The sequence below is a fragment of the Malaclemys terrapin genome, chromosome 21, assembly GCF_027887155.1.
Source record: "Malaclemys terrapin pileata isolate rMalTer1 chromosome 21, rMalTer1.hap1, whole genome shotgun sequence".
Taxonomy (NCBI): Eukaryota; Metazoa; Chordata; order Testudines; family Emydidae; genus Malaclemys; species Malaclemys terrapin.
Window position 1 is genome coordinate 3204669 of NC_071525.1, and position 12543 is coordinate 3217211.

Sequence of the window (12543 nt, forward strand, 5' to 3'; positions counted from 1 at the left end):
CTCTTTCCTTTTTTCCTCTAAACCTTACCCAAGCTTTCTTTTTTTAATCTTTAAGCCAGGGGTGGGCAACCTATGGCACGTGTGCCGAAGGCGGCACGCGAGCTGATTTTCAGTGGCACTCACGCTGCCCGGGTCCTGCCCACCGGTCTGGGGGACTCTGCATTTTAATTTAATTTTAAATGAAGCTTCTTAAACATTTAAAAAACCTTATTTATTTTACATACAACAATAGTTTAGTTCTATATTATAGACTTATAGAAAGAGACCTTCTAAAAACGTTCAAATGTCTGACTGGCATGCAAAACCTTCAATCAGAGTGAATTAATGAAGACGCGGCACACCACTTCTGATAGGTTGCCGATCCCTGCTTTAAGCTCTCTCACTCTATTCTTTCAACCTTTTTCTCCTGGAAACCTGTCAAAAAATACATGGTGATGAATGCTATCGAGGTATATGCTATTGTCGTGTCAAGGGGCCCCAGGGTAACTGTGAATTCCTAGCGTGACAGGCTCTCCGGTGCAATAGACAGAACCATCCAATAACACAGGAGCCGTGTCCGTTTTAGACCCACCCGCCACCCCTGAGCAATTAGAGGACCGTGGCTGAGTGTAGCCCCGCGCAGAGTGACACACCCTGTGGGGTTTAGGGAACTCGGCTGCTTTGAGCTCATTGGGTGACTTACCCCAAGAGCTGAGTCACATCACAGCCAGAGGGATCTGGTCTTGCTAAATCCCATCTCCCGGTGGAGAAATTGCAGAGCCGCAGGGCGATTCATTTCTTTGCAGCCCGTCCTCAGCCACAGAGGGTAGCCAGGATCGCCCTGCCAGCCAGACGTCCCCATCCGAACCGCTCCAGGCTCTGGCTCCATTTGGTGAGGCTCTCCGACGCCCGCTGCCCCACGTTGTCAGGATGGAGGGGGCTCTTCTTCGACCTTCTTTTCTTTTGCTTCTTCTGCTCCTACAGCCGGGAGGTGAGTGATCTGTCTGAATTAGCGTGCAGGAAACAGTGACCGCGGGTCAGCCACAAAGCCCGCGCCTTGGGCAACTGGGAGTCTAGGGTTTGATTCAATCCATTTGCCCTCTTTTCCATGTAGAGTTACTCCAGCCCTGCAAACAGCTACTCAGCCAGGGCTGAAATAACCAGGGGTGTGTGGGGGGGGGCTGCATGTCGGGACTGAGGGGCATCAGCAGATCTGAAGGAGGGAAGGGGAGCCCAGGGCTGGAATGTGGGGGGCTGCATGTCGGGATTGAGGGGCATCAGCAGATCTGAAGGAGGGAAGGGGAGCCCAGGGCTGGAATCTGGGGGGGCTCAGGGCTGCATGTCAGGATTGAGGGGCATCAGCAGAGCTGAGGGAGGGAGGGGGAGTCCAGAGCTGGAATGGGGGGGCTGCATGTTGGGATTGAGGGTCATCAGCAGAGCCTAACAGAGGGAGAGCCCGGGGCTGGAATAGCCCTGCACTCCCAGCTCACCTGACCCTGCAGGGTCCCCTCCTCTCCAGCAGCTGGGGGCAAGACCCGTGGGAAGCCACACAGACCCCGAAGAGCCTGGAGGGGGGGGTGAGGGAGGGGTCTGGCCAGGCCTGAGAGCGCCCCTGTGCTCTTGGGGGACCATCTCCCCGCAGCAGGGGGCAGAGGGATGACGCTGGGAGGGACGCGCTGCATAATGGCAGGGCAAAGCATAGAGAGTTGCGGGGGGACCTCTGGGGCAGGGATACAGGAGGACTTGGGGAAGGGAAAAGGAGGGGTCAGGTTGTGGGCCTGGAGGCTGAGAGGAGGGAGGGAGGGGGACTCCTGCGAGGTGGCCGTGTTGCAGCAGGGGATGCACTGAGCGCTGGTCCCTAGGGGTACCGGGACAGGGTTATTACTGCTTCCCTGGCAACTCCCGGTGGCTGCTTGAGGGGGTCCACACGGATTAGTGCTCCCTGCCCCAGCTCCCCACCCCCTGCAAAGGGACTGCCGGGGCCCAGCCACACTGGGAGCGTGACCTGCACACAGAGCCACAGCAGGGCCCTCAGACTACCCAGACCGCTGGAGAGGGAGCGAACGAGAGCCCGGCTCAGGAGTGGGAGAGGAGAGGAGAGGGGCTTGGAGTGGGGAGGGGGCGATTCCCCGATGACAGTCACGAGGCTGAGATGAAACGGCCCCTCCTTGCGCCTGTACGACAGCTGGGCCCGGCCCAGCGTGAGCCACGGGGCGGGCGGGACCAACCTGACCCTTTGGGTCGACCCGTCTCACGCACACCAAGAAGATTTTTCCAAGACCCCCTGGTCGGGCCCAATCCTCCGCGGCTCTGCATGTAAAATGCTCCCGGATCACACCAGGGGCATTTCACACTGGCTTTGCCCTGGGGGAAGTGGTTACGCAAGACGCAGCGATGGAGAATGCGGCCCAGGATCTCTGCTTCCCAGCCCCTGAACCACTAGTGGGGATGTAGCAATACCAACAGAAATGCCACGTTGGCTACTTCCGGCCTGGGAGGTAGTTACCAGGGCTGGTACTTGCCTCTCCCAGGAGACCAGCTGTCCTAAGGGGTTTGCAGTTGCCCTTTGAGGTTCCCCCTGGCACCAGCAGGGCCCAGCTGCTAAAACGCCTGGCAGATAATTTGCTAGGTGGAGATACTGTGACAGCAGCTATTCCCTCTGCTACAGTGGTTACAGCACGACCCACCATTCCCCAGCACCTGGGGGTGGGGGGGGAGAAGAGATGGGTGGGCATGGAGATAGACAGATTTGTTCAGCTGTTTAATGGGCTGTAATAGGATCATCAGCTTCCCATGGCTTCGTGGATAAAACCCCTAGAAAAGCATCTCCCGCCCTAGCCCAGTGAGGGTCTTTGTCCCTTTTGAGGGTCTTTTATCTAGAGGCTGCTCCCCATGCAAGGGTAAGAACCCCCTACTGCTACCAGATCTCTGTCCCCCAAGAGCGGATGTGTTCCAAAGCCAGATCCGGCTCTCAACCTCACAAACGGTTCCACGCTCTGTACTATCCAAACCAACGCCCCAGGGGGGAAGGCTGCCTGGACATGGGACGTTTGCCATCCAGAGCTGCAATCTGTGGGTTTTGAGCCCAGATCCAGGGGAAATGGTTTCTCCCACTCCCGTAATCTGTGACTCCCCCGGTTCCTGTGGGAGCATGAACGGGGACCGGGGAGGGAACTGGCCTGGTGCGTCCATGGTAGATCTATTCCTTGTTCTTCCCTCCCGTGCACCAGAGTACTACAGAGCAGCCGCAGATGAGGCGGAGCTGACCGGGATTCTGGGAGGGTCGGTCACTTTCCCCCTGAGGATCTCAGCAGAACAGAAATTTAAAAACGGGGCCTGGTCGGTAAACACAAGGAGTCTAGTCACCGTCACTGCAGGGAAACCTCCCCACGTCCTGGTGTTTAACCCATCCTACGAGGGACGCCTGCGATTCTCTGATGACAGCTACTCGCTTCAGATCACCGATCTGAGGATGGAGGACACGGGCAGCTACACCGTCGAATTCAACACAGACAAAGAGCAATTCGCCTACAGAGAATTCACGCTGCACGTGTCCAGTAAGTGCTGGGGCAGGGGGATCCCTGAGGGAGCCTGGAACCCACCCTGCTCAGGAAACTCACAGCCGCTGGCAAACTCCTCCTCTTCCTCCACCTCGTGCTTGTCTATTCTGCTGTTCACCAGCCCTGTCTCCCTGCTCCTCCGTCTTCTGCAGCCCTTTCCCTCTTGTGCTCTGCTGTAGCTTCCTTCCCCCATCCTGGCCCCTGACCCACACGGCCCTGGCCCATCAGAAACCCAAACTTCTCTTGGAATTGAGGTTTTCCCCCACCCCAGCAGGGCTCCACTTCCTGCTCCGCTTGCCCCATACCCCAACTCCAGCGCTGGTCACCCGAAGGGAGTTAGTCAGGAACGTTTCTCTTGCACAGGGCCATTTCGACATCTGCTTTTGTCCCAGATCGGGATGTGAAGTAGAAATCTGTCAATAACAAAAAAAAAAATTTTGTGGCCTGAAAAGTTGCAAAAGATCCCCATCAGGAAATTAAACATTTTGATATTTTCGCTCCCTCTGAAACACGAGGTGTCGAAATGCTGATCGGTTTCCACAACGACCTTGCCAATTACGGTGGACTCCAGTGGGAGGAGGGGAAAGACCGTTCGAAATGCAACGTTTGGGGTTTGGCTTTGAACACCTGCTTCAGAAAACTGAACATTTTTCTTGGCATCAACTCCCCCCTCCCCCCCCAAAAAATGTTTTGACTAAACCAAATTTTCAGATGGAAAAGGTGTTCATTGGAAAATTTCAACCAGCTCAAACCCCCAACTGATGCCCAAGCTGGGCCCCCCTGCACCTCCCCAAATGATCCCTCCTCCGTCCTCTCCCTCCCAGCTGTGCCATTACCTTCATGTCCCCCTGCCCCTGCTCCAAGCGTGCTGCGAAGATGCAGAGGGCTCCCTGCGCGCTGCTCCCCCAGCAAATCCAGGCAGCAGCTAGTAAGTTGCTGCAGGGATTTCAGCCTGTTCTGTGTTTCTCTCCCCCCACACAGAGGGACAACTGCCACCCACCATCGCCTGTGACTCAGTGGCCTGTGAGGACGACGCCTGTATCTACACCCTGCGCTGCGCTGTCAGGGATGGAAGGGAGAACGTGACCTACAGCTGGAGTAAAGCCCCCAGCAGCGTTCTGTCCACGGACTCCATCGTGCACATCCCTCAGCGGCACCAGGCGGCTCGTGAGAACATCACCTGCACGGCACGTGTCCCCGACGGGAACAGCTCCAGGAGGACGGTCTCCCCGAAGGACTTCTGCGCAGGTAATGCCTTCCGCAGGGAAACACTGGAGAGAGCTGGCATCGGGTCCCCGCCTCGGCACTCACCCCACGACTTCATTTCAATGAAACCACTCTGGTCTCCAACACTTTTGCACTTAAAGGGGCCCCGTCACCCCAGGAATCCCCTGCCCCACCTCCCACTCTGAGAAAGCTGCTGCCCCCCGGGGAGATATCAAGGGAAGGGTCTGGAGCGTCCCTGCGGCTGGGCCAGTGCAGAGTCATGGGGCTGCAAAGGGAACCGGCACGAGAACAGCTCCATAGCCGGTGGGTAGAGCGCTCCCCCCGGAGCAGGGAGCCCCAGGATCTGATCCCCTGCTCCAGCCACTCATTAATCAGAGATCCAAAGAGCCCCCCGCCAGGCTATCCCAGAGCCCGGTAGTTATATCGTTCACCAGCAAGGTGGCAGTTCAAACCCCTTCTCCCACCCAGGGGAGGACCCTCACCATGGGGGTACAAGGGGAGGACTCGGCAGCCCGCACCTAAGAGAGTGTTCCCAGCTGAGAGTCCCCAGCAAAGACAGGCGGCAAAGGGGGAGGATGCCCCATCCCCCCAGCATCTCCCATTGACTAGCCTAGGGGCTCCCTGCCCAGTGCGAATCTCTTTGTACCTGTCTGTCCCCATTCATCACACGGGACACCCGGGCGCCAGACTCAGGCTTGTGACTCTCAGTGGCGTCCCAGGCCCCTCAGAGTCAGGCGTGGCGGCTCCCAGCGTCCCTACGTTCCTTTGTGACCCCAGCCCTCGGGGTTCGTCTTGCGCAAGCCCCTCATGTGTCTCTAGTGTCAGACGGATGGACCAATAGTCGCATGACATCACGGTAATGATGCCACAGCCGGAGCTTTACTCATTCCCGCGTGCAGCTGAGCATTGCCACGCCATCTGGTCCTTTGCTCACCAGGCCAGGAGATTGCAGACTGTTAAAAAATATTGTCAACGAACCGGGTCCCGGGAATGGTCTGGTGTTGGGACCAACACCGCGGCTCACATGGAGGCTGTCTGGGCTTTGACGACAAATGAGCATTCACGCCCTCGGTGGTCTGGCTGTGCTGCCCGGACGAGGCAGCTTCTCACCGGGGAAGCTGAAGATCTGGCAGTTTTCTCTCCACACGGGCCAAAAGGGAAGAGCGTTGTCCTGGTGTTCAAAACCAAACAAGACCCAGCAGCCTTTTTTCAGCATCGTTAGCAGAGCCACGCCGAGAACGTCTCATGGCACTCGCTGGGCATCTTCTACCAACCGTCTCAAAGATCTTCCAATGTGCAGCCGTGGCTGGCAGACAAGGGATGGCCAAGTACGGATAACCCACTGTGCCATCGAACGTGAATCTCAACATTCGGTTCACTGCTTGCACCCGGCGTTTAGTCCATTCAGAACGTGGGAAACGACACTTCTGCGTCATCGGATGCCCAGAACGGGTTCCTGAATGATCAAACACGTCCTCGTGAGAGCAGGGAACACAGTCCACTTACAAGAGCGGGCGCGAGGAAGGAAAAGGGATGATATCACGGAAAAACTAAGGGATCACTCCCGCACTGACGGGGTGTTCACCCTACACCGCCGCTCAAGGAGTAAAAGGGCTCAGGGGGGCTACCTGACAGGATGGGCTGCACCTGGGTAAGGTGTGGGCTGGATAGACAGCCTGGATTGAGCCTGAAGCCTGGTTGGGCTGGTATAAAACCAGGGAGAGGAAAGCAGCAGAAAGGGCCGGGCGGGGCCAGGGGGAGAGTCACAGTCACTCTCCGGCTTGAGAGAAGGGAGCAGGAAGTAGGCTAGGGACAGCAGCACCAAGCAACAGGCCACCTGGACCCGAGCTGGTGATTGTAGGGAGCCGGAGGAGAGGGAGGGCCTGGCCTGCGGGGAGGGGAACGGGGCAGCGGATTTTGAAGACTTTCTGAGGCGGTTTATTTAGCGAGACTCTGATCCCCGTGAAGGGAGGAAACTGCAGCGGCCTGGCCTGAGGGCCAAGCCACAAAGAGGAAGCGCTGGAGCTCGCGGAGCAGGAGAGAAGCCACCAAGTGCGCGACTGGGGCAAGGGAGCCAAGAAACCACAAGCGGCGGCGGCAAACCAGCGGTGAGCGAATCCCCCGGTGAGCCACAAGGAGGCACCCCAGCCGTGAGCGAATCCCCCGGTGAGCCACAAGGAGGCGCCCCAGCGGTGAGCGAATCCCTCGGTGAGCCACAAGGAGGCGCCCCAGCGGTGAGCGAATCCCCCGGTGAGCCACAAGGCGGCGCCCCAGCCGTGAGCGAATCCCCCGGTGAGCCACAAGGAGGCGCCCCAGCCGTGAGCGAATCCCCCGGTGAGCCACAAGGAGGCGCCCCAGCCGCGAGTGGCGTGAACCCCGTGAGACACACACCCTGTTGTCTACCTTCTAGATCCATGCTTCCAAGACGTCTGCAACGGTGATGCCATTTCTGCTTGTGACCTCAGAGCGTCTCCTGCGAATTTTAAAAGCTAAACCAGCGAACAAACCGTTCGGATGGCGGTTGCAAGTATGGCACAAGCGGCAGCCCGGCCAGCCGTAAAACAGTGCGGAGTGCAATCCCCACACTTAAATCAAAGCAGCGTCCACCTTGCAATCTAGCTACAGCGGCAGAAATGCCTGTAACACTTTAAATGACTCCATTGGCCGGTTTGGGGATCCTGCACTGAAAATCCAGAAAGTGACGGAAAGTCTCCCCTGCTGTGTAAGATGAGAAAAGAAAATGGCAGATGAAGAACTGACCCAATGTTCATCCAAGGAAGAGGAAGAAGGACACACTGATGAATTCGCTGACGGGGAAGACGGCTAGGATCTACACGAAACAGATAAAGACAAATAAGAGACTGCAAAGCGAGCTGCTCGAAGAGCTGGCCAGCTGCCCGCCTAGCTTACGTGCCGTCAAAAATGATTTTGTTCTTTCTTTTTCTTTTATTTCTGCTTCATTTCATTGGTCTTCGCTTTTGTAACTGTTCAGTCTCGACTCACATTCACAGTGAGGAGGTAACAGAACGTTGCTAGAAAAGGGACCAGGAATCATTCGTCTTTCCTGTTCTTACAGCTTCGGTTCATTGGGATTTGCCCTTTTCTGAGTTCAAATAACGGAACTAAAGTTCAACACCCGCCTCCCATGGTACTGAAGACCCGGGCAGGCTAAGCCTCCCCTAACCCAGGCCCTGGCCCCACCCGTGCTCCGCCCCAAGCCGGCGGGGGCTGAGCTCCAGCCAGCGTCCAGGGGTTGGGGTGGCCTGTGACTCCTCCAGCCACAGAGGGGGGGAGAAGGGGGAGGCTCCGGCCGCTGTTGGGGGGGCATGCTTGGGGCTCTGGCTGCGGGGAGCGGGGGTGCTCAGTTGGAAGAGGTGGGGCTGTCATGCTAGCCTCCCTGAAGTGGGAGTTCACCCACCATCCCTGGTCAGTAACTTTTTTGGGGGGCGATTAAACAGAAGTCGCTAAGGCTAAGCGGACTGGAGCCCACGGCCGTATTTTGTTACCGGTGTTCCTGTTCTAATACGTCGGTGCTTTACAGTGTTTTTGACAGGATTTGACCAATGTTTGATCAGCCATCTATGGTCAGATGCTCCACCCACCCCTGCTCCAACCATGCTGGGCTGGGGCAGGGGCTTCTGCCCTCAGCTTCCTCCAGCAGTTCCAGGCAGCTGCTAGGAAGTTGTGCCAGGGATTTCATCCTGTTTCTCTCCCCCCCGCAGAGCAAGTGCCGGCGACAACGATTGTCTGTGACTCGGTGACCTGTGACAATGGAACCTGTCACTACACCATGCGCTGCGTGGCCGGGGAGAGAGGGGGACAGGTGACCTACAGCTGGACTCAAAAGGACAGCGGCGTGGTCGTATCCACCAGAGCCACTCTGCGTGTCTCTCGGAGACCTTTCGAGGCTCTCCCGGCTGTCATCTGCACAGCCCGGCACCCCGCCAGTAACAGCTCCAGGATGATCTCCCCGAAGGACCTGTGTCCAGGTAACCTCCCGGGTAAGCGCTGCCCAGCGCGGGCACGGGGAGAGCTGGGCTTTGCTCTGAGAAGGTCCCTACCCGGGGGAGAGCTCAGGGGAAGGGTCTGGAACATCAGCGGGGCAGGGCCCGGGGAGGAGGTCAGCTGCAAGGGGTGCAGACTGGGGGGACCGAGGGGCCCCATCACTTCCCACTCTCCTCATTCTGCTCCGGGTCAGTGTCGTCAGGCACCGAGCTCCTGGGCAGAACGGACTGCGATTCCCCAGAGGAGACACCGGCAGCGAGGCCGGCACGGCCCTGCCCAGACCCAGCCCTCTTGCCCCAGCTCCTCTTACCCCATATGGAATGGGGGAGAAAGTTCCCGGGTATCCCAGCCCCTGCCCCTGCCACGCTCTAATGGTGCAGCTACGCCCCGGCATTGCCCATCGCCGCCGACAGGAACTGACCCCATCGCTCTTGTTTAGATTCCCCACCAGACCGGTCCCTGGCCTCGTTGCTGTCCTACCACCTCACCATCCTGCTGCTGGCGCTGGGAGCCCTGAGCGCCGGCCTCATCGCGTAGCACGGCCTCCCCGGCAGGGAGCGGAGATGGGACCAAGACCAGAGGAGCTTTCACTGCGACTGCCAATCCCACCAGGCACCGGCATTCCCCAGCCTGCCAGGCCAAGGGATGCAAGGGTGGGAGGACAGGGGACACTCACTTGCAGCGTCCGAAGGGTTAATATCACTGTGTAGGGAGCAAAGCAGAAACACTGGGTCCAGCAACGGGGCTGTCATGTCAACTCTCTGAGCCTATGGTGAAATCGTTATTCACATAAATATCTGGGATTGGTTGTATTTTAATACCGAGGATATCTGGTAGCAGTGAGTTCCACAGGTTAACTCCCCATCTCATAAATAAAGTCTCTGCCATTTGACTCTGCGGTATCATGATCTCTGCCTCTCTGGCTTACGCCTGCTCGTGGCATCACCCTCCGTGTGGGGTTTTCTGGGGGGTGGCAAGAGGGAAGGGAACGTTTAGGCTGAAGGTTGGGAGAGGCCATGCCCAGGCAATGAGGTGTGGCCCCATGGGGATCAGCGCTGCCAGGGAGGGCCTGTGGGAAGCAGTGCCCGGTGGGCGTCGTGGCCCAGGCAGGAAAGGCTGGTGCATCAGGTGGCTTCTCTCATCCTGCTGCAGGCGGAACAGTGATGGGAAGGAAGGTGGAACTTGAGAGCGGCTGCCGTGTGCTCCTCTCACCGCCCTCGTGGGGCGACCCCGGCGAGGCCGGACACGGCTGCCCAGGCACGGCTCAGACAGGGGGCGCCCAGAGGGGAAAGGAATCACTGCTCGCCCCGCACAGACTGGGAGATGAGCACTCGCCCATCACCTGCCCAGCCAGGAAGCCAGGCTGCCCCCCAGTGACAGCTGGCCCTGGGCAGGAAGAGGGTCGCTGAGGCCTGGGGGCACAGGGCTTTGCAGTGTATCTGGCCCAGCCGGAAGAGTTGGGCGTGGGTGTCCCAGCCCCCTCCAGGCTCTTTGGAGTCACAGCTCCCAGGGCCCAGAGTGGCTGGGCCCCGAACATGTATTTGTTTACGGAGGTCTCTCCCTGCCCTGGGTCCCTTCTCTGCCCTACTGCCACGGCATAGGCAAGGGTCTGCGGGGAGCTGGGCACCCAGACCGGAATTCAGGCCTGCTCTGCTGTGCGGCGTTCCCAGCTCTCCTGGCCCCCAGACCACAGCCAGCGCAGAGCCAGCTCCCGGGGGGACTAAATCTGAGAGTTGCTGGAAAACAGACCTCAATGCAGACAGAGACTATCTGTGCAGCACTAGCCCGGAGTGCGAGGTGCCAGCCAGGCTACTGACCTGCCACCTGCAGCCCCCCAGCCGCCTTCCTCCCCCCCCCCCGTAGCTGCTCCAGGCCAGGGCTGGAGGAGGCTGATTGGCAGCTATCTCCGTTAACCCTTGCCTCGGGGATATGGACAAACTGGAGGGTGTTCAGAGAAGAGGGGGCAGGCTGTCGTGGTGTAACGGGTGGGTTGGTTGTTTTTTGCAAAAGGGGTTCAAAAGGACGCTCTGCTGAAAATGTTACTCCGGGGGGCTTTTGGAACAAGGGCTTCTATTCTGTGCGTCTGAATCCCGTCTGCACCCCACCAGCAGGGGAAATTCAAATCCAGCATCAATGTTCCTTTCCGAGGGAGCTTTGGGCGGTTGGCCACTTTTACAATACGGCATAAAAAGAAAGGTCGAAAACGCCCCTCGAGAAATTCGTGCCGCAGCTTCAGCGATGCCACCGCTCCCCCTCCCGCAGCCACCTTCCTACTTCCCGGCTGTGGTACGGACACCGGCTAATTGTTTGGTGTCTTGGCACCACCTACAGTAGAGATCTGCAACGACAATCACCCCAGGCAAACCACCAACTCCACAGGGCCTGATTCTCCGCAGCCCTGCCCCGGTGTCATTTACACCTGTGCGCTCTTCTAACAACATTAGCGGGGGAGAAATGACTGGGGGCCCTGGACTGCAACAGTGGCAGGTGCACAGGGGGAGTATTTAGAGGCTTTCTGCCCCCAGGGCCGCCCAGAGGATTCAGGAGGCCTGGGGCAAAGCAATTTCGGGGGCCCCTTCCATAAAAAAAAGTTGCAATACTATAGAATAGTATATTCTCGTGGAGGCCCCTGCGGGGCCTGGGGCAAATTGTCCCACTTGCCTCCCCGGGGGGCCCTGTCTGTCCCTGGGGCAGTCCGCATGGCAGGGCGGCCCTGGAGCATTAGATCCCAGCAGCCTGGGAATCCCAGCAGCCTGGTAGGAGACCAGACAGATCTGTCAGAGCCCAATATGTTCCCGTCGAAAGGTGTTGAACCTGATACGTTTCTGAGAATCATTTGGGGGTCAACAAATCGGTGTTTTCCGATGCCACCCTGGGCACTCTCTGTCCCCAGTAATTCACTCAACCAGCAAACGGCCGCGAGCCAGCAAGGTACTTTCCATCGCCACTGAACTAGGATGAAATTCAGCCTCAGGTCCTGCCAACACTATAACCAACAGAGCTGTCCGGCTCTCAGGCCCTTCGTCTGACAATCCCAGCCCCCTCCCGCAAAGACCACCGATCGGGCACTTAGCCGAGCTGCTGCTGCTAACTCTTCCAGGGGCCTTCTGGCTAAAGCCCTGAGCCAGGGCTCGACTCGTGGCTTGGACAGACTCCCTGAGGAGCGTACAGGCAGACACAGAACGGAGACACGGAATGGGAAACTGAGGCACAAACAGATTCAGTAACTTGCTCAAGGAACCTATGGAAGAGCTGGGAATTGAAACCCAGCTCTCCGGAGCCCAGTTCTTCATCCACTCTTTGCCTCCTTCGTGGTTTCAATTGCCTTGGCAAAGAGCCATCCCCAAACTCAAGGGGTCCGTGAGGACAGCCATCAAGAGCTTTAACTCCCTTCCGAATTCCTTAAGCGTAATGAACACCACTTTTCTCATCTTACAAGGTTTATTTACTTCCGCGGTGAACTACTGAAACTTTAAACCTGCTGCGATCTGCCAAGGACATCCCATAAAAAGAAAGTTCTGTTAACCTAATTCAGCAGCAGCTGGAAATACTGCAGCTAAACATGCTGGCACATGCTTCCGCAGAGGGGCTGGGGAAGGACCGACAAGTTCTGCCACAACATGGCTGCACACCAATTCCTAGTGTGGCTGCAATTAGCGAGGCGCTAGGAACCTTGGGATACGCCCCACCCCCAGCAATTCTAGCGCCAAACACATGTCACTGCAGCGGCTGGGGTGTGGACTGGGGTGTGGACAGTTCTGCTGGGTGGATT

The 12543-nt window shown here is 57.9% G+C and overlaps 1 protein-coding gene across 2 annotated transcripts; it reads left to right on the forward strand.

Moving 5' to 3' along the window:
- Window positions 1-255: 255 nt before the first annotated feature.
- On the forward strand, window positions 256-9663 carry LOC128827044 (SLAM family member 5-like). 2 transcript variants are annotated; one of them, XM_054010741.1, is made up of 5 exons: window positions 256-970; window positions 3210-3536; window positions 4521-4787; window positions 8489-8755; window positions 9211-9663. In XM_054010741.1, the coding sequence occupies exons 1-5, from the start codon at window positions 910-912 to the stop codon at window positions 9306-9308; spliced, it is 1020 nt and encodes a 339-aa protein (XP_053866716.1). In that variant the 5' UTR covers window positions 256-909; the 3' UTR covers window positions 9309-9663. The 2 variants fall into 2 exon arrangements, with proteins under 2 accessions (XP_053866716.1, XP_053866715.1); XM_054010740.1 differs by having other exon boundaries at window positions 257-970; window positions 8489-8767.
- The last annotated feature ends 2880 nt before the right edge of the window (window positions 9664-12543 follow it).